This window comes from Anopheles gambiae, chromosome 3 (genome assembly GCF_943734735.2).
Source record: "Anopheles gambiae chromosome 3, idAnoGambNW_F1_1, whole genome shotgun sequence".
NCBI lineage: Eukaryota > Metazoa > Arthropoda > Insecta > Diptera > Culicidae > Anopheles > Anopheles gambiae.
Window position 1 is genome coordinate 2,752,320 of NC_064602.1, and position 18,154 is coordinate 2,770,473.

Genomic DNA, 18,154 nt, shown 5'->3' on the forward strand with positions numbered 1-18,154 from the left:
GGCAACGCGTTTCCGCTTCCTCGTCGATTCGCTGGTGTAGGGCGAATATAAAAGGGAAGTAAAATCAATTATTGTACATTTTTGGCTGAGCTCGGAGGTGATCGATCGATCCGCTTTGAGTGCAAGAGAAATCCCCAATTTCATCCAACTATTTGCGTGCGTGTTAGAAATTGTAGCTTTTTCTCACTAAATATGTACTATGGAATAGTTTTCAAATAAGACTATTATGAAGTGGATTTCAACAGACAGGAGTATGAAAAATTATAAAGCAAGCAATTAAAGGGTCAAGCTTAAGCTGTTCTTATATCAATTTTTGAAAATAAGTTTACTTCACCACGACTGTTAATGAAAACACAGTGTTTTTGTATTATTTCTCTACACTGTAAAGATGACGGTGCCAAAGGTTAGCCTAAGTGGTTCGCTCCAAATCCTTCATCGACGTACAACAAAACCACCGATTGTGTCTGAGATTTGGGATAACACTCCACAGACACTTCTTTTTTGGCCAGCTTCTACCAATATCAATTCGGATATGTGTGTGATATAGGTTCGGTATCGGATGAAAAACAACTTCATAACAACCCATTCGTCCAATCGGTTTCACTATTCAACTAGCTTCTCATTCTCCTTTTTTTCAACTCTCCTCCTTCCTTCCTTACAAGCACTTTTTTTTTTTTTTTCTTTTTTCGCAACACATTACGTACAGGACGGACGCATAAAAGCAGATGGACGGTGTCGAGTTTTAATTTAACCTTCATCTCATACCTCTACCAACATTCTCCAAATTTTGAACAGTAGAATAGAACGGACACCCCTTTCGAAAAACGGTGAGCAATAGTCTCGGTGGGCCACACACACATATATACACACAAAGCCACTTTTACTAAGGGGTAAGGTATTTTGGCGCTGGTTGACCGACGCTCCGGACCGGATTTTCCGGTGTTCCGGGCCCGCAGCCCGAACAAGGAAGGGAGTAAGAAAGTGTGGCCCAAACCCTGCCGATTACGGTGGAAGAATTGCAAAGAATCCTTTTCCAACAGACACAATCACACTCGATCTGACACTACCACCACCATAAGGGTTACGAGGGTCACCGTCTCGTTATTTTAATTTCGAATAGAAACTAGTTTCCCCGGCTGCCATTTTCCTCACTGCCCTTCCTGCGCTCCTTGGCGCTCTGTGTGGCTTGAAAGCGAACTCGCTTCGCTTCCCATTTTCGGCACAACCGGACAACCGGACAGCCAAAAAACCGGGACCGGGAAACACAAAAAGGGCCAGGCAGAAGAGGAGGAATTTTCAAACAAACTAACCCCGCGCGGGCCGAGTTTGGAAAATCTTTCTGACAGAACAATTCCACTGCGAAGCGTTGTAATGAAAAACTGGCAAGCGCACCGGCACAGTGGCGGAAAGTTGACCGATCGTCCAAAAACTGGTTGGGAGGGGTGAGTCAGAAACTGGAAGGCCCAACAAAAAACAAAAAAAAAAACAACGTACGGATTCATTATACGTCCCTTCATTACTTTTTCATTAGTTTTAGAAATGTTTTGTGCTTGCGTTCTTTGGCATAAAGTTGTTTTTATCTGCAGTAATACCAAATTTTGAGGTTGGTTTTAGTCCTTAAAAAGAGTGTTACATTTAGCTTAATTTAAATGAGTTTCTAGAGTGTAACAAGAGCATAGATAGCTCGTAGAAAGTATATCACAACTTTTCAAACATCGTTTGAACATATAATAAACATCTCCATATGCAAAACAGACTCATTTTGCTATTGCGCGTTGCCGAATACGGATTTGGGCTTTCATCACATTTTCGCGAAAACCACCTTCGTTTCGTTTGCAATGGGGTCCACGGTCCACCGAGACGAGATGAAACACACTCTTCTGCCTTGTCGGACTTTCGAACGCGAGGCAACTTTGAACTTTTCCTCGAATTTCTACCAGCAGCGTATCCTCCACCAAACTAGCGAGATATAACGCCATTCGACAAATTCATCAAAGTTTTCTACGAGTTTTAATTATATTTTAACACAAACACATACCCACACCCAGAGAGCAGAACTAATTTGCTGTTTGCTGCGGTAGGTCTGCGGCGGTAGGTAGAGCTTTACTTATAAGACCACGACCAAGCAAAAATAACGCTTTCTGTGCAGCTTTCCGCGAACTTTTTGACGCTGTGGTATGCTGCTGCTCTGGGAGGGGCATAAGGAACAGGTGTAATTATCTTCTTGGGAGTCCTTCGGGCATACGTCTCACATAATTAGCGTAGCAATTGAGGTTGGATGCCATATTCTGTGCCGGTGCCCAGTTGAATCTAATATTCATGGACAGCATAGGTGTCGCTTTGCCATGCTATAAAGATATTTTAATATGTTGTTTGCGCTACGTTTATACTCTTTTTCGGACATGTTTATTGCACCCACAGCAGAAGTTAATAAATATGGTACACACTTTGACAATGCCCACGTAAACGGCTCGATTAGTCGATTTGTTTTCTCATCATCCCATCGTTTTGCTCGTTTAATTTGTTCTGTTAACCTCATTTCTATCACCGAATTTGTGGTACAAACCACCACCGCCACCCCCATCATCAGACCCCCTCCCCTCACCGGCAATTCTTTTCAATTAGTGGCGTAAAACGTCATTGAATTAATCGCTCTTCACACTTCATAATCACTTTAGCTCGGTGCAAAAGCACTTCCTTTTTTTTTTAGCCCACCCGCGGTTCTTTCCGGTCACTCATCTGCCAACTTTCCGGTATCATCGCGTAACAAAATGTAACATACACACAAAAAAGGCCATTTCGCATTTCGGTACGAAAAACAGCAGCAGCATCGAAAAAAGGAAAACAAATAATAAAACGAGCAAACAGCTAAATGCCATCAAACGGTTCCATTCTACCATCCTTTGCCCCAAATGCTGCCTTACACAGTGTGAATGTTTTTCTTTTTTAAGTGGCTCAAACTGTGCACAGAACTCGCTTGGACCAAACAAAACAAAACAAACAACAAAAAAGTGTGTGTACAAAACAGTCCAATGTGAAAAATCATCCGGCGGTACGAGCGCGCGCGCGCCCCCCAATTGGCGTGCAGAGGATCCGCCGCACGGTTGTGATTTCAATGCTAATTGAATATCTCCCGTACGCGCTCTGCTCCCTCTCCCGGCAGTAGTAGTTTTTTTTTGCTTTCTTTTTTCGGGCATTTTCAGTTTAGCACCTCGCATGCAAATCCGGAAATCGGTCAAATTAAATAACCTCGCGAACGAGCTCTTTCGCTCCCTCTTTTTTGTTTGGGAAGCAGCCCACCAGCGTGTGCTGGGCGCAGTAGATTGAGCGAAACAAAAGCATTAAAAAAGCGGCACAAACACAAAACGATAGAAATACAATGCTTTCTACTATTTTTAAAAACAACCGCTGCAATAAAAGCAACGTGAAATGACATGCCATCTGCCCCGCCAGCTTCATGGGAAATCGGGAGGGAAAATAAAAATGATCATCAAAAGGACACCACACTTTGATTGCGTCGCGGGCTGGGCGCAATGCGAATACGAAAACAGCACAGAATAGGAACGCAAACGAGCGCAATGTAACAGTTTAACCGACCGTGTATATTTGCCAATCTCTCCGGTCGGCCCCGTTGGCCACGTGCCACTTTTGTGGAGAAAAGAAACAACAAAAAATCCCAACAGGAAGCGAACAAAAAACCAACTCCACTGCATGGAGCATATTTGATGGTTGCTGTTTTTTTGCTTCATTCTTTGTTGCGCTGTCCCTTCCCACAGGACACACCATCCTGTTCTCGTTCCCGTAGCGAAACGTGCGAATCGTTGTCCGACAATGTCCACCGGCCGGCCCCGAGCGCTGAGCAAGCAACAAGTGAAGCGGTTTGGAGCGCTTTTTTTATTTTTAAAACCATTGCAATACACACTTCGGGTAGATGCTAATTTTGGCAAGTCTGTTTTTGGCCATGTGTTTGGTGTTTGGCCCGAACCTAACCGTCATCATCCACCCTTTTGGCGGTGGTAATGACCAATCACCCCCGAAGCGCGTGGGACGATTGGGGAGCGCGCGCAACACTGGCTGGCTGGCTGGCTTCACACATTTCCCATGATGCTGCTGCGCGAAAAACAAGAGACGAAAAGTGACAGTAGAAGAAGAAGAAGCAAAAAAACCAGACACACACACAAATGCCCAAATAAAAATACGTCCCAGCTCACCGCAAGGGTGGCCGCCGGCCACCGACAAGTGGAGCGGGATAATTGTTTAACTCTTCCTTTTTTTTGCTGTTTTCGAGACACCGATTTTTCAACCGTGCGGTGGCTGTACAAATCGGTCGCTTTCAACAGCCGACACACTCATCGGGAGCGCCAAAGGTATCCGTGGTCCATCGAATCCATGGACGGCGGTGGTCTATCAGAAGATGATTGCTTTTGGGGGAAGTTTTTTTTGTTTTGTTTTGGCAAGATTTTTTTTCCCAGCCGTTCCTCCCAAACATGGTCCTGCGAGCTGTGGTGCAAACACGGTCAGCAAGTAAACGGTGTCGCAAACCAAGCCCTCACCCCCGGGTACGTAGAGGACTCGCTAATCCTCTCGTTTGGCTGACTCGCTGGTGGTGGATTCTGCTTTCACGGTGACTTTCGTTAGCATCGCACGGATGGAAGCAGTAAAAGGACTAAATGCCGTCACATAACCGTAGTAGAGTGGTATAATGGGAAGTTGATTATTCTTCGTTTATTTTTTTTGCGTCCGTACTTCTTTCATTCAGTTCATCACCACCGCGCGCGGTCCTGGTCGGAAGCTGAACTTGGCTTGTTGCCTTTTCCCCGTTGATTCGCCCAGCTTTGCCTTTGCTATTGATTGCGACCGTGCAACCTGTTAACGCTGTTGTGGCAAATGGTTTTCCACAGAAGGGGACATCTGCAAGCATAAAAGCGAGAAGAGAGAACAAAAAAACCCAGGGAAAACGTAAAACGATTCCCATTCTCACATGCTTTTCACACGTTGATGTTTCACTTCATTTGACCTTCAGCGGAGGAATTTCGATGTTGGTGTTATCCATTTGTTCTTTTTTGTAGAAACAGATAACTGTCATGTACCTCGTACCACTAGTGATGTACCGTGTAAATGGGAACGCAAAATAACAACCATTGACGGTACGAGGTTTCTCCGATCGATTGAATATCTATAAATCATGCACAAATCATATCGCGTCTTTTTTATAGAAACAATTACACGTGATAGTTGCCTAATTAAAAACATAACAAACGGATTAAAACCCAGATAGGCGGACTTTTTGTATTTTCGATTTCAATTTAACTGCATTTCTATTTCGATGAATGATCACACCGTTCGCTCAAACGGCACGACGATGCTGTTGAGAATTTTCCCTTTCCCATTCGCTTTCACCCACAAATTGGATGGCGGCGTTTGTCACGTTTGTGCGCCATAGCGTGAATGATGTCAAGATGGAATCGATTCACAACACACAAACACATCACCTTCACCCCTTTCTCCCCTGTTTTGATTTCTGGAGTGCTATCGATCGATCGATCGATCTGTCGGAACGATCCGTTACACCTGAGATCCGTTTCAAGTCACGCTCAATTGACGCTGACGGTTTCATCTGCTTCCTGTTTCGTTCACAGAAACCCACCGACGAGATGCGCTTCGAAACATTCGGAAGCGATTACGCAAAGTCCCAGCTGACGGCGGCTGTGCCACTCACTATCCCCATGGTGCAACAACAACAACAACAACAGCAACAGCAACAATCGGCGGTGGCAGTCCAGCAACAGCAACAGCAGCAGACATGTAAATGTGAATTCTGCGAGTACCTCCAGGCCAACCGGATATCGCTGACCGGCGATCACTCCTTCCAGTGCGAGTTTTGCGGGGAGGGATTCTCCACCCAGACCAGCTTCAACCGGCATCGGTGCGGGAGTACAGACATCCAGATATACCGGTGCGAAAATTGCCGCCAGGAGTATGGTAGCTCGCGTGCCATGTCCACCATCGGTAACTGTGAGCCTAGGGACAAGTGTGATATCTGCAATCGCAACATTGTACAGTCGTTGCCAGAGGAGCAGGCGGCCTATGGCCCCTCGATGGCGGCTGGAAGCTCCCCAATGTCTTCACAAACCACAGCGTCCGTGCTGTCCGACGGCACGATTGGTGGAACGGTCCACTTGCCGACGATGATAGCGACGCTAACCTCCCCCGAAGTGTCTAACGAAAGCGTCAGCGATCTCAGTGCCAACGTCAATGTAAGGTCTATCGTGAACAGTCCCATCGAACAGCACGACCTAAGCAGCCTGGATCCGTTCGGGTCGGACAGCGAGTGTCTGGGTCAGTTCTTTGCCGCTGAGCCCAGCTCCACCTCGCCCTGTACGGCTAGCAGCACGGCAACCAACTTACAGTGTCAACCAATGCCAACTAGTGCCAACATGGGGAGTCTTCTCTCCATCCCTGTACTGCACCAGCCAGAGTCAGCGAAGACGTACTTCGTGCTTGGAAATGTGGATCAGTTGCAGCAATTTCACGACATAGCAGCACCACCACCGCCAGCAACAGCAGAGCAAGCGCCAGTGCAGCAACCACCAGCCGGCAGCAATCTTCCAACAGCGGTCACCAATAGCTTCCATCATCTTCACTTAGCGCCAGCAGGACCTGGGCCTCATCAGCAGCAGCAACTGCTACCTCTCTCGCTGCAGAATGCCGCCCCCGCTACGGCCGGTTCGCTTCTGCTCAGCGAGCACGAGGTCACTAGTCTGCAGCAGTACGATCAGTACGATGATGAGGACTACTCGTCCATGTCCGAAGATGAAGCTATTGTTCCAATAGTAAATATGTCGAGCTCATGCGCGTGACAGTTGCTAATTGGTATCTTTCAATTACAGGAACCCTATGCCAAATCGCCCAACCAGGACCATGCCAAGACGGAGCTCCCAATCCAAGAGACGATCGTTGACACTAGCACCGGCATCAGTGTCATGTCGCTGCCACCGTTCGGAACTGGCGGACTGCCAAGGGATGCTGATGGTTCGCCGCTGGGCCGAACACTGATACCACCAACGCATGGTGTCGGCGCACAGCATCATCTGCAGCAGCATCAACAGCCGTTGCAGCAACAACAGCAGCACCACCATTTGTCCGACGTGTCGCTGATACACCGGGACGAAGAAGAGGAAGGAAAATGTGATTCGTCATCTTCACCGCTTGGATTACTGGTCGGAAGCCCGTCTGGAATAGCGAACGGTGGCGGTGAAAGAAGGCCACATCAGGCACAGTCCTCCACTACTACCACCACCACCAGCACCAACCCCGATCGACCCTACAAGTGCCACATCTGCGACCGTTCGTACCGCAACCAGAAGAACCTGAGGTCCCATCTGAAGGTGCACGAGGGCATTCGGGCGTACCAGTGCGAGATCTGTGGCAAGAATTTCTCCGGCTCCAGCTATCTGGTGATCCACCGGCGGCGCCATACGGGCGAACGGCCATTCAAGTGCGTCACCTGCGGGAAGGCGTTCGTCGATTCGCGAGCGCTGGCCGTGCACGCGCGCTTGCACAGCGGCGAGCGGCTCAAGTGCGAAAAGTGCGAGAAAACTTTCTCCAGCGTGAGTGCCCTGACTGTGCACAATCGGCTGCACACCGGTATACACCCTTACCGGTGTGAGCTGTGTGGCAAAACATTCCCACAGTACAACAACCTGAAACACCACATGAAGAAGCACGAGCAGCCGAGCGATACAGAGCAGCTGCTGCCCCAAGCAATGGCGACCTCAACCGGTGGCCCCACACCACCGTCCAATGGGGTGAGCACTACGACGAGCGGCTCCGGCACTGTACTGGCGCGCATCAGTCTCTCGATACAGGCCGACACCACCGGCAAAGGAACGGTGCACATGATAGCCAGCTCGACCACCGGTCCGGCCTCCGAGTACAAATGCCACATCTGCAATAAGCTGTACAAATCCTCCGACGACCTGCAGGAGCACCTGAGCCAGCACAGCAAGGATCGGCCGAACCAGTGCGAGTTTTGCTCGAAAGTGTTTCCGCGCTCTTCGCACCTCATCATCCACCGGCGTCGGCACACGGGCGAGCGGCCCTTCAAGTGCAAATACTGCGACAAAGCGTTCGTTGACTCGCGCGCCCTCTCCGTCCACACGCGCCTGCACACGGGCGAGCGGGTCAAGTGCGAAATCTGCGAGAAAACGTTCGCCAGCTCGAGCGGTCTCATAGTGCACCGGCGCATCCACACCGGAGTGCATCCGTACAAGTGTGACTACTGCGAAAAGTCCTTCGCCCAATCGACGGCACTCAAGTACCATCTGAAAAAGCACGACACCGCCCTGCTCCCAACCACGACCACGCCCGAGGGGGCTGATACGCGGCTACCAGCCCTGCCCCAGGCCGGTGCCGCTGATGTTGGGCAATGTGCGCCCTCGTTTGGCGAGGACGCGACCACGAACGGCAACGACCGGTACAAGTGCACCGTGTGCAACAAAGCGTTCCGATCCTCCGAGTACCTGGTGCGCCATCGTCGGACGCACAGCGGTGAGCGGCCGTACCAGTGCGAGATTTGCGGCAAGAACTTCTCCACCATGAGCTACCTAGTGATCCACCGGCGTCGGCACACCTCGGAGCGGCCGTACAAGTGTACCTCCTGCGAGAAAGCGTTTGTCGACTCGCGTGCGCTCCAGGAGCACGCCCGGCTACACACGGGCGATCGGGTGCGTTGTGAGATCTGCCAGAAAACGTACTCCAGCGTCAGCAACCTGATCGTGCACCGGCGCATCCACAGTGGCATTCATCCCTTCGAGTGTGACAGCTGTGGCAAATCGTTTGCGCAGAAAAATGCCCTCAAATATCACCTCAAGAAGCACGCCGAAACGCACAAGAAACAGGAGCAGCCAGAGCCCGTCGGTTAGTCCATTGACGGGGCGCAGTTTACAGCCCCAAATGGCTTCACCCGGAGAACACAGTTCATTTTTGCAATCTCACTTACTTTCAAACCAACACCGCGCTGACGTCGCTACGATGTCGATTCTAACCTCTCTCTCTCTATTTTTTTTATCACAAATGTTTGTTTCAACGGCATCATTTGATCAGAGTGCATGCATGAGTGAATTCGATGTACAACCAATCAATACTACACACAACCACATAACACTACTTCTTCCACAATTTAAATAATAGTCAGCTCCCTCTACAATACAATACAATCTCATCCTTACAGTCGTCTGGTGGTTCTGGTGGCGTTTCGCGTCGAGTGGTAAATGGGTTGGATGTGTTGCCTGCCCTTGTCTCTATCGCCGTCAACATTTGACGATTCGGATACAACGAAAAATCCTCACGTTTAGGTTAATGCAATAATAATAATTTAAAAAACATGGTTTAGGAGCGAAAAATGAACAATTAGGTACGCTCGAAATGGGGCCTACTTTAGGGTGAGACACCTGGCATACAATCACACCCAGCGCACCCACCCTCTTAGACACAGAACGTTCGCCAAACCACCCATAACACATAACAACCATCAATAGCCATATAAGCCAGCTACAACTTCAATACAGAATATATAAATATAGAGCAGATTCATTGTAATGTAATAGTACCGTGTGCAAATAACTCAAGTTTGTAAACCCCCCAAACACCCCAAGCCATCATCATCATCATCATCATCCACAACATCATGTTCAATATAAAGCGAATACAAGCAACCACATTCCACCAGCAAAACAGTAACTATAATAGCGTCCCCCGAGCGGGGGCACAAGCAGCATAACAACGGACCCACATCCACAGACCATAAACCATCAGCAGTTTGCCCAGAAAGTGTCAGTGCAATTTAGTCAAACTCCGTCAAACAACCCAAAGCAACCAAATCAACCAAAACAACCAAAACCTAACAAATCGATAGAAACAGTACAGTTCAATGAATAGTTCGTCTCACGTCATGTCTCTGAATAGATGCTCCAACAACCAATTCCCGGTAAAAGATTGTATGAAAATTGTATCTTCCTTTTTGTCAACCAAACCGAAGCACGGAATCGAACATTAGGCTCAACGAAAAAATGGCATTCGAAACATGGAAATCGAAAAATCAAACATTTTGTACAGCAAGAAATGCAAGGAAGAAGGGGAAAAGATAAGAAAAAAAGAAACGTTTTTTTAACGCTGATGTGCAAAGATCGCAGGTCGACAATTGATGAGTTTATGTTGATCTATTATACTACCAGCAAAGGCATAATCGAGTGGTGGAGGAGGCAGTGTTCCGCGCTCCCGCCGGAACGGAAGTCCGCCAACTGGATATGTGTAGCGAAAACGTATGAAAAATAATAAAAACCTGAAACTGAAAAATTTCAATACCAACACGTTGGCGATATGTCTCGTACTTATTACACACATCCGGTAAGAGCGTAACAAGCGTTTTGTATCGGTTATGACGCTTCATAAATCAGAGAAGAACAGTCTTACGGGCTGTGTTTTTTAGAGAGCACATTTTAGCATTTGTAAAGAACACTTTTACCATCTGTCCGTTCGCACACCTGTGCCTGCATGTACGGATTGGTCAGTTCCGCTGTCCGTGCGTACTGTGCCAATAATCCAAATACTGTACTGTAACAAACATTTTCATCGCACTTATGCCATCACATTTTCATTCTACCAACATCGTAAATCAATCAATTACATCCCTTTACCAACTCAAGTGCTTTTCCTTGGAGCGTTTTGCGCGATCCTTCTTTTACGATTTGTACGGCCGTTTGATCGTAATCTCCAGGCCTTTTTTGCATTCCTTGGTTGGTATAATCCTGGTTGGACAGAGCAGAGAGAGTGAGAGAGAGTGCAACTTCACTTGTTCTAAATCATGCAGAAGTTGCAGCAGGAAAAGCATGCCGCCCGAAGCATTATTCTGCGAGTTGTATTGCAAAAATAATTGAATGTTGAGTTGGATTCCGGCAGATAAGTGCAAGTTGCATCCGCTCGTTTTTCCCTTACTTTATGTCTCATGCATTCAATTGTACTTTTGCACAGCTGTACGTCTACAACTACGTTCATCGAGGCTTTTTATAAAGATTGCAGAGATAGCGCACACTGCAACCAAAAACATGTTTACATGAATATCTTAAAGCAATATTTTTCAACAACTACTCCCCTTTTTTTCGAGCGAGAGAGCGCATAATTGCTTCATTTCAACATTATCGATACTTATAGCTGGCGCGATCGGCACACCGTACTCGGCAGTACCACCCCTCCTCCGCGCATAAATCATCCAATCTACATCCGAATGCCGCTTGGAGCATCAGTTTTTGTTATTCCCGGTGTTACACTGGTATGGTGTGGGGAACTGGCAGTAAGGAAACCATTCTTAAGTACGGGATGCCCCAACGGGATCATAATTGTAAGCGTAACTGTTTACGAACTACTTCTACCTAGAACTCGCTCGCGCTCTATTTAATAGTTAACGTTAGATCGCTCGCATCTTTACTGCCCCGCCGGTAGAGCATTAATTTAGGTCAGTGATAGGGGAACGGAGCTGGAAGAGAGTTGAATTTGATGCACAATGCTTCTTCATCATCGATTCGATATGTTTGCTTTTGGCAATGTGTATGATTTTTTCCTTCCTTAAAAAGGTCAACGAAAAGCGCGTTCCCACTTCTAGCAGGACACATTAAAGGTTTAGGCATCAGCAATGCCCAACGGTCAGTTAGGTTAAAAGCGTGTGAACTCTTCTAGTTAGCCAGCTACACGGTGTGGTGCAATGCGTTGCCCACTGCTGTCCGCGGCCCGTATGCTAATTGGACGTCCCTGTGAGGAACGAAAAACGTCCACGCAACGGAAAGGATTAATTTAGAACTACGTAAAATAGGATGACAAAAGTGCCTTTCTTTTTTCGGACATCGAGTGACCTTCCCCGTGAAAAGCCGTATTCAGATCGGTTCCTTTTTAATCACTGACCCAGCTGGGAAGATTTTCCCACGACCGTCCTGACCACTGGTGTTGCACATTACGCGCACCAGCGGGACAATATGCCTAACGGTCAATCTCAGCCGGACCCGGGACGACTGACCAACAGAACAGTATCGCCCCAAGGTGTAACTAGCCTCTTCTTTGCGCGTTCCTGTCCTGACGTAACAGATCGAATGTCCACACGCACGGTAGCTACGGCCGCTGACCACAGCGAAGAAGAAAGGGTTCTGTTTACCTAACCAAAACAACGCCTAGAAGTCCCTAGCTACACGGGGTCCCTAGCCGGAAAAAAGGGCACACCGGACGGACGGACTGTCCCCGTAGTAACCAGCAAAAGGGTAACACAGAAGAAATCCTTCCGAAAAGACGACGACAGTTGTCATTTGTTTGTGAGGAAGAAATTGATTTACAAACACACGCTACTCTTCCTTCCCTATTGTCCCTATTTCTTCGCATCTCCCCTTCTTTACTAGCTTCTTTCATCCCTGCATCGCGTGAAACCGTTTCAGTTCCAGTGAACCCCTTTTTTCTTCCACTCCCGATCGAAGAAGGGTCTTTGAGGCAAGATTTTTTTTTGTTTGCTCTCGTCCACGGGAACCAGTTTTATTTCTTCGTCACATTTTTTGTACTTTTGTTGCGGCAATTGCTTTTAAAGGGATTGTCCGTTGAACTGGACAAATGAATATTGATATCCTATATTTCGATGACCATCTTGCCCTCGGTGTGTGTGGCATCTGTTTTTACAAGGGGCGCACACCATTTTTTTGAGGCGAAACACAATATCTAACACTCGCCTCTATTGAACTTTGCGCTAGATACGTTCCAAAAGGTTGTGACCAACGGCCAATCGGGGACATTAACTGTCCCATTGTGCCGGTTCATGTTCATGTGCGTATGCCAAACACACAGCAACGACAAAAAATCATAAAACAACTTCTACGCACGCATCAAAAGTTCCCTGTGTTATGGGAAATAGGAACGGCCGGTGGAAACTATTTTTCTCCTGTTTTCGCCTCAAACGAAAGCGAAAAAAAAAACGTACGCTCACCTCTAATGAGCACGTTTTGTTTCTAAACGGACAGAACCGTTTATAGTTTTTTGTGTGTGTTTTTTGTTACATTTGTTTTGCCTCTCCCATTCACCGGTTCCTTACTGCACACACAATGTGGTCAATTCCGCCAAATGCCTACAATCACACGCCACACGTGCTTTTAATGATCCGTTTAATCGCTCCAGTAAGTCCCACTTCCCGAAAAGCGAACGAGCCGTGCATGCAGCAGCAGCAGCAGCAGCAACGAACAATATCCACAAGATGTAACGATACACACCGAACAAAACAAAATATAAAAATAAAAAAACCTTCCGAAACCGAAAAACAAAATCCCAACTGGACCGGGAAAGGTTAACGTTTTTAACGCCGGTCGGCCACAAAAACTCGGACTCTTCTCGGCCTTCTTGCCTTCTGCCGCCATGGTCATGGTTGGGGAAGAATGAATTATTACCACTTTCTACCGGAATACGCCCCAAAAAGGGAAACGCGAAAAAAAACTAAAACTCCAATTACCGCACTGCTGTGGCCACTGGCTGCCATACCACCATACCTCACCACACGCCCACCACCACCCTTTGTGTGGATTCGGGGACGGATCCCGGCAAACTTTTTGACGCAACATCGACAATGGTCCATGTGTTCCGGCATCCGTCAGTCGATCGACGCGAACGAACGAAGCCGCGCAATGGCTTGCTTTTGGGTAAAAGTTTGCGCGGTTTTATTAAGACATTACGAACCACTTTAAGACGCACACAGGAACACACACGGGTAGCAAACGAGATATGCTTTATTTGGGGCCCCTTCTTTATGACCTCCGGTGGCGTGTGTGGCGGGAAAATTGCGACATTAAACCTACATGCATGCATGCAAGCCAAACCAAACGCAACGGGAAAAATAGCCGTTCGGCGATGCTTCCCCGCTTTGCGCTTCATCGTTTCCCGCTAAATCTGCGAGCTAATTTGAGCACTTGATCGCGCACGTTGGGTTTGTGTTTGTTTATTCGATACCATGATTATGCTGGCTGGTGGAAGACCACCAAACGAAGAAGAGCAGGTTGGAAACCGGAACTTTATTTTAAAACAACTTCAGATAGACAGCTGTTCCACTGCAATGATTAAGGGTTTTTTTGTCGTACTCTGTAGCCGGCAAATGCAAACACATTTCGCTTGCGTTTTGATCGAAATATCTCGTGCCATCATTGTCCGTAATAGTTTTTTTTTCCTCCATCGTTAATTGCATTCCAATGTAGGTCACTGTTATTTGAGTCGTTTGCTATGCTAGAATTCCTGTGCATCTAGCACAAACCACAACCAACCGGAGGGAAAGGCTGAATAAATATCACCCAAAGAATCGTATGAATCATTGCATTGAGACATACTTTTCATATTCCTAGTGTGCTTTTTAAGGAATAAGTAAAATTTTCTATCATCTTTTTAATTATACAACAACATGACGTACGGCACAATTCGCTGTTACGATAAACTACTACGAGCTCAGCTCATTTAGCTGGTAACTTTAACGATCGAATAAGCGAGAAACCACTCCAATCCACTACTTGTGATAATGATTTTTAATAATTGTCATTTTTCAAAAGTGAAACACATAGAACAATCATCATTGACAACTACATCTCAACCGCATCGTGAACGAATTCTTCACGTAAGATGACCTGCTTCCTTTTTCTTTTACCTTCCCTTGAATAACTCTTAAGGAGACCAAAGAAATCTGTAAAAATCACATCCCACCTACCCACGGGATACACATCATACTCAAGCTGAAAAGCAAACAATGCCAAACCATACCAAACGCCCAATCTGCTTTGCTGCTGCGACCGAGGCCGAGGCTTCTGTTGCGACTCTGTCGGCCAAATGCGGAGCACGATGGTGCGGAGATACTTTTGCCTCATCAATCTTCGCCGCCTCCGTCTTTCTAACGCTGCGCTGCTCCACCTGTGGTTGTGTGTATCCGTTTCTCTCCAATTCTGCCGTTACCATTGTTGCTTTCATTCATTTTCGCGGGTCTGTGGCTGCTGAGCTTGCGCCCCGAAGCTGGTGCCGCGAAAGGGAAGCTTTCATTCCGGTTGCAGGTTGCAAAGAATACAGACATTTCGCCAGCTGCTCCCCGAGGTTGCCAGTTCAGAGCATTGGCGTGCCTTTTTGTTATGTTGTGTGTGTTAATTTGAGTGAAGCAACAACGTTCCATAGTTTGTGGTTAAGTGCGAAAGAGACCCCTCTCTGTTGGACTAATTTCCTAGCAATGCTTGTGACAAAAAGTGAAATACTGTAACAACACAGCTTCACAGCTGCATTACATCGAACCAGTGAACTAAAGTGATTACTGTGAACAAAATGAATCTATGTCAGATTGAGATTGTGCTGGTTCTCATTGCTGTTTGGGTGAACCAAGCATCTGCGGCGCAGCATCCAGCTCAGCTGGAAGGATGTCCGGAAGCGACACGGCCCCACCCTGGACGTTGCGATCAGTATTATCGCTGTGCGTTGCTTCCTTCGAAAACGGCCGTCTGGATAACGACACAGTGCCGGAAAGGATTGATTTATCGCCATCAGCGGAGTGGCTGTGTAGTGCCGGGTGAGTACGGTGAATGTTAGAAACGAATTAGAATTACTTTAAGTACCATAACGAAAGTGTAAGTGGCTCTAACGCTGCCAAAACCCTTAAAATTGATCCCATTGTTTTCATATCTGAATCCGTACCACGCTTAAAACACTTCGGCCAATTGGCAAGACAAACAAATTTACACTTGGAAGCTAACGGTAAATTAATGATGCTAGAAAAACCGAAACCCCGAAACCCCGAAGAGGATCCAGCTGCTTCGTTGACCTCGCCAAGTTGGCTGGATGAGATGGAGTTATAAAATGATACATTTTTTATGATCCTCTCCTCTTGGGCAGGGGAGTTTTTTTTACGTCCAATAACAAACACGTTAATAGCCGTCGATCGTATTTGCACTTTTTTATAGCACCCCGGGTATTCTGCCAAAATCATCGTACCATTCATGCTAGAATCATTCATTCATTAACCAGCACTGCTTCTCATTCTTTCTCCTGGTTACGGCACAGATAACGATTGGGAGTGTGATCTTTCCTCCGACCTAGTGCGCGATCATAGCGAGGAAAGCATTTATGGCATCGATAACCCTCATCAGCAGGCCTTTCCTCCGAGTCGCACGCCTCCGGCTACCGACAACCAAATGAGGCCGACTGATACCAGACGAACACAATACCAGCTGCCCTCTATTGCTGGAGATGATCGCCGGGGAATCCTCATCCTGATGGACCAGGAGTTAAACAATCGGACGCGCATCAGGAGCACCGATTCGCTGGTGGAAGAGCAAAACGGCACTGGTGAGGATAGCTTGGAACGGGTCGATGAAGATGCCGATACAACGGACGTATTGACGGACAATGGCACGGTCGTAAAGTCATATTCGCCGCCGCATTCCTTCCATCAAGGCGCGGACCGAGATTCTTTCGCTAACAATGAGCAACCCCCGCCAAAGCCCCTAGGTCAAGGCTTCCTAGACTCGTCTCATCTGAACTCCATCCTTGGGGACTACACCATTCAAGGTGGTGGTGGTGGTGGTGGTCAAAGCCATAAAACGAGGTTGCCGCTCCCACCGAATGGGAAAATCCATCCCGAGCATCTCACCCAAATTATTAACCAGCAAAAACAGTTAAACCGAATTGCCACTCAAATGAAACAACGCGTCGATCCGACCGGGGGTGTGGGAGATTTTTCGGCATTCGCCAACAACAGGATCTTTTCCCGCAAGCCTGCTCTGCCCTACGATTATCTTATGGATGCGAGTTATACGATGAGCTCCCCTCAGCAGCATTTGATCGATGGTGGTAATGGTGACAAAACTTTCAAACCCAAAGGACCGTACATGTCGGAGGACATCATAAAAAGTATCCTTCAAATTTCTCAACAAATGATTGCAAATCATCAAAAAACAGCATCGACTGCGGAGATGGCAAGACCGGATCCGGAACCAGTGCCGAAACCGATATTTCTTCCTCTATCGGTTGGAACCACTTCTGCTGTTGCTGCACCACCAAGCCCTATACCGGAATACGCGACACCCACCAAACCCAAGATCACGACCACCTTCAATTCAAAGCCGATCGGTATTAGCTTCACTAATCCGTACACACTGGGTCACACGGCGGTGTATGATAACCTTCGGAATCAGCCCTTAAATGAGTCAATGTACTACAGCTCCTACCAACCGACGCTTTATGACATTTATGGCAATCGGTTCGTTCCAAAGGATTCATACGTTCAAATGATGCCACAAAACTTTCCCCAGTACAATCCTTACTTGGCAACGGCGTCTACAGCTTCACTCCTGAACAGACAGCCCATGCCGACGTATCCGAGCGTGGTATCACCATACGTTTCACCACCCCAACCCCAAGGTCCCATGACTGGTGATGCGGCCTTCCTGTACTCTCATCTCACCAATTCCCCTTCGATGCTGCAGTTGCAGAATAACATGCCAGATAGCTACAGTGTCCCCAGCAATGCTATCGATCGCATTGAACCATTCGATTCGACAGCATCTGACGAGAGTAGCGATAACGACAGCTCAGATAGTGATCCACCATACGTCTCAGGGGAGAGTTCAGACGAATCCAGCCAGATAGCCGAGGTAGATGAACCACAAAGTGACCCTCCCAGTGCAACATACAATGAAAGTCCGTTTGAGCAAAGCGAGTCAGCGTTAGCCTATACCCAGTACAAAGACAGCATAATGCCGCTGCTAGATGCTAATCCAGGTGATGTGCGCATCTCTGTCGCAACGTGCACGCTCGGTAGCAGGGAACCGAACAAAACCGACTGCTTTAAGTACTTTGTCTGCAATCCCCAGAATGGGGCGTTCCAGTCGTTTACCTGTCCCTCGTTTACAGCCTTCAACAAGGAGACGCGATTGTGTGATACGGCATCATACCAGGCATGCAAATCGCAACAGACACCCACCACTACAACGCCACCCTCCATAATTCGTTACAAAGGATCAGCAGCACACCCAAACTCGCATCTCATGAAAAACGATATACTCACTGCCCAGAAGTATGTGGAGCTGATTCGTCAAGAGGCGAACAAACTTTTGAC

The 18,154-nt window shown here is 47.4% G+C and overlaps 1 protein-coding gene across 4 annotated transcripts in view; it reads left to right on the plus strand.

Moving 5' to 3' along the window:
• LOC133393282 (uncharacterized) overlaps positions 1-10,370 on the plus strand; it is a 28,499-nt gene extending 18,129 nt beyond the window's left edge. For all 4 annotated transcript variants that reach the window (XM_061657528.1, XM_061657529.1, XM_061657530.1 and 1 more), the window contains 2 exons: positions 5,640-6,833; positions 6,891-10,370. In XM_061657528.1, the coding sequence (XP_061513512.1) occupies positions 5,640-6,833; positions 6,891-8,924 (3,228 nt within the window). In that variant the 3' untranslated portion in view covers positions 8,925-10,370. The remainder of the gene's footprint in view (positions 1-5,639; positions 6,834-6,890) is intronic.
• Positions 10,371-18,154: the final 7,784 nt, after the last annotated feature.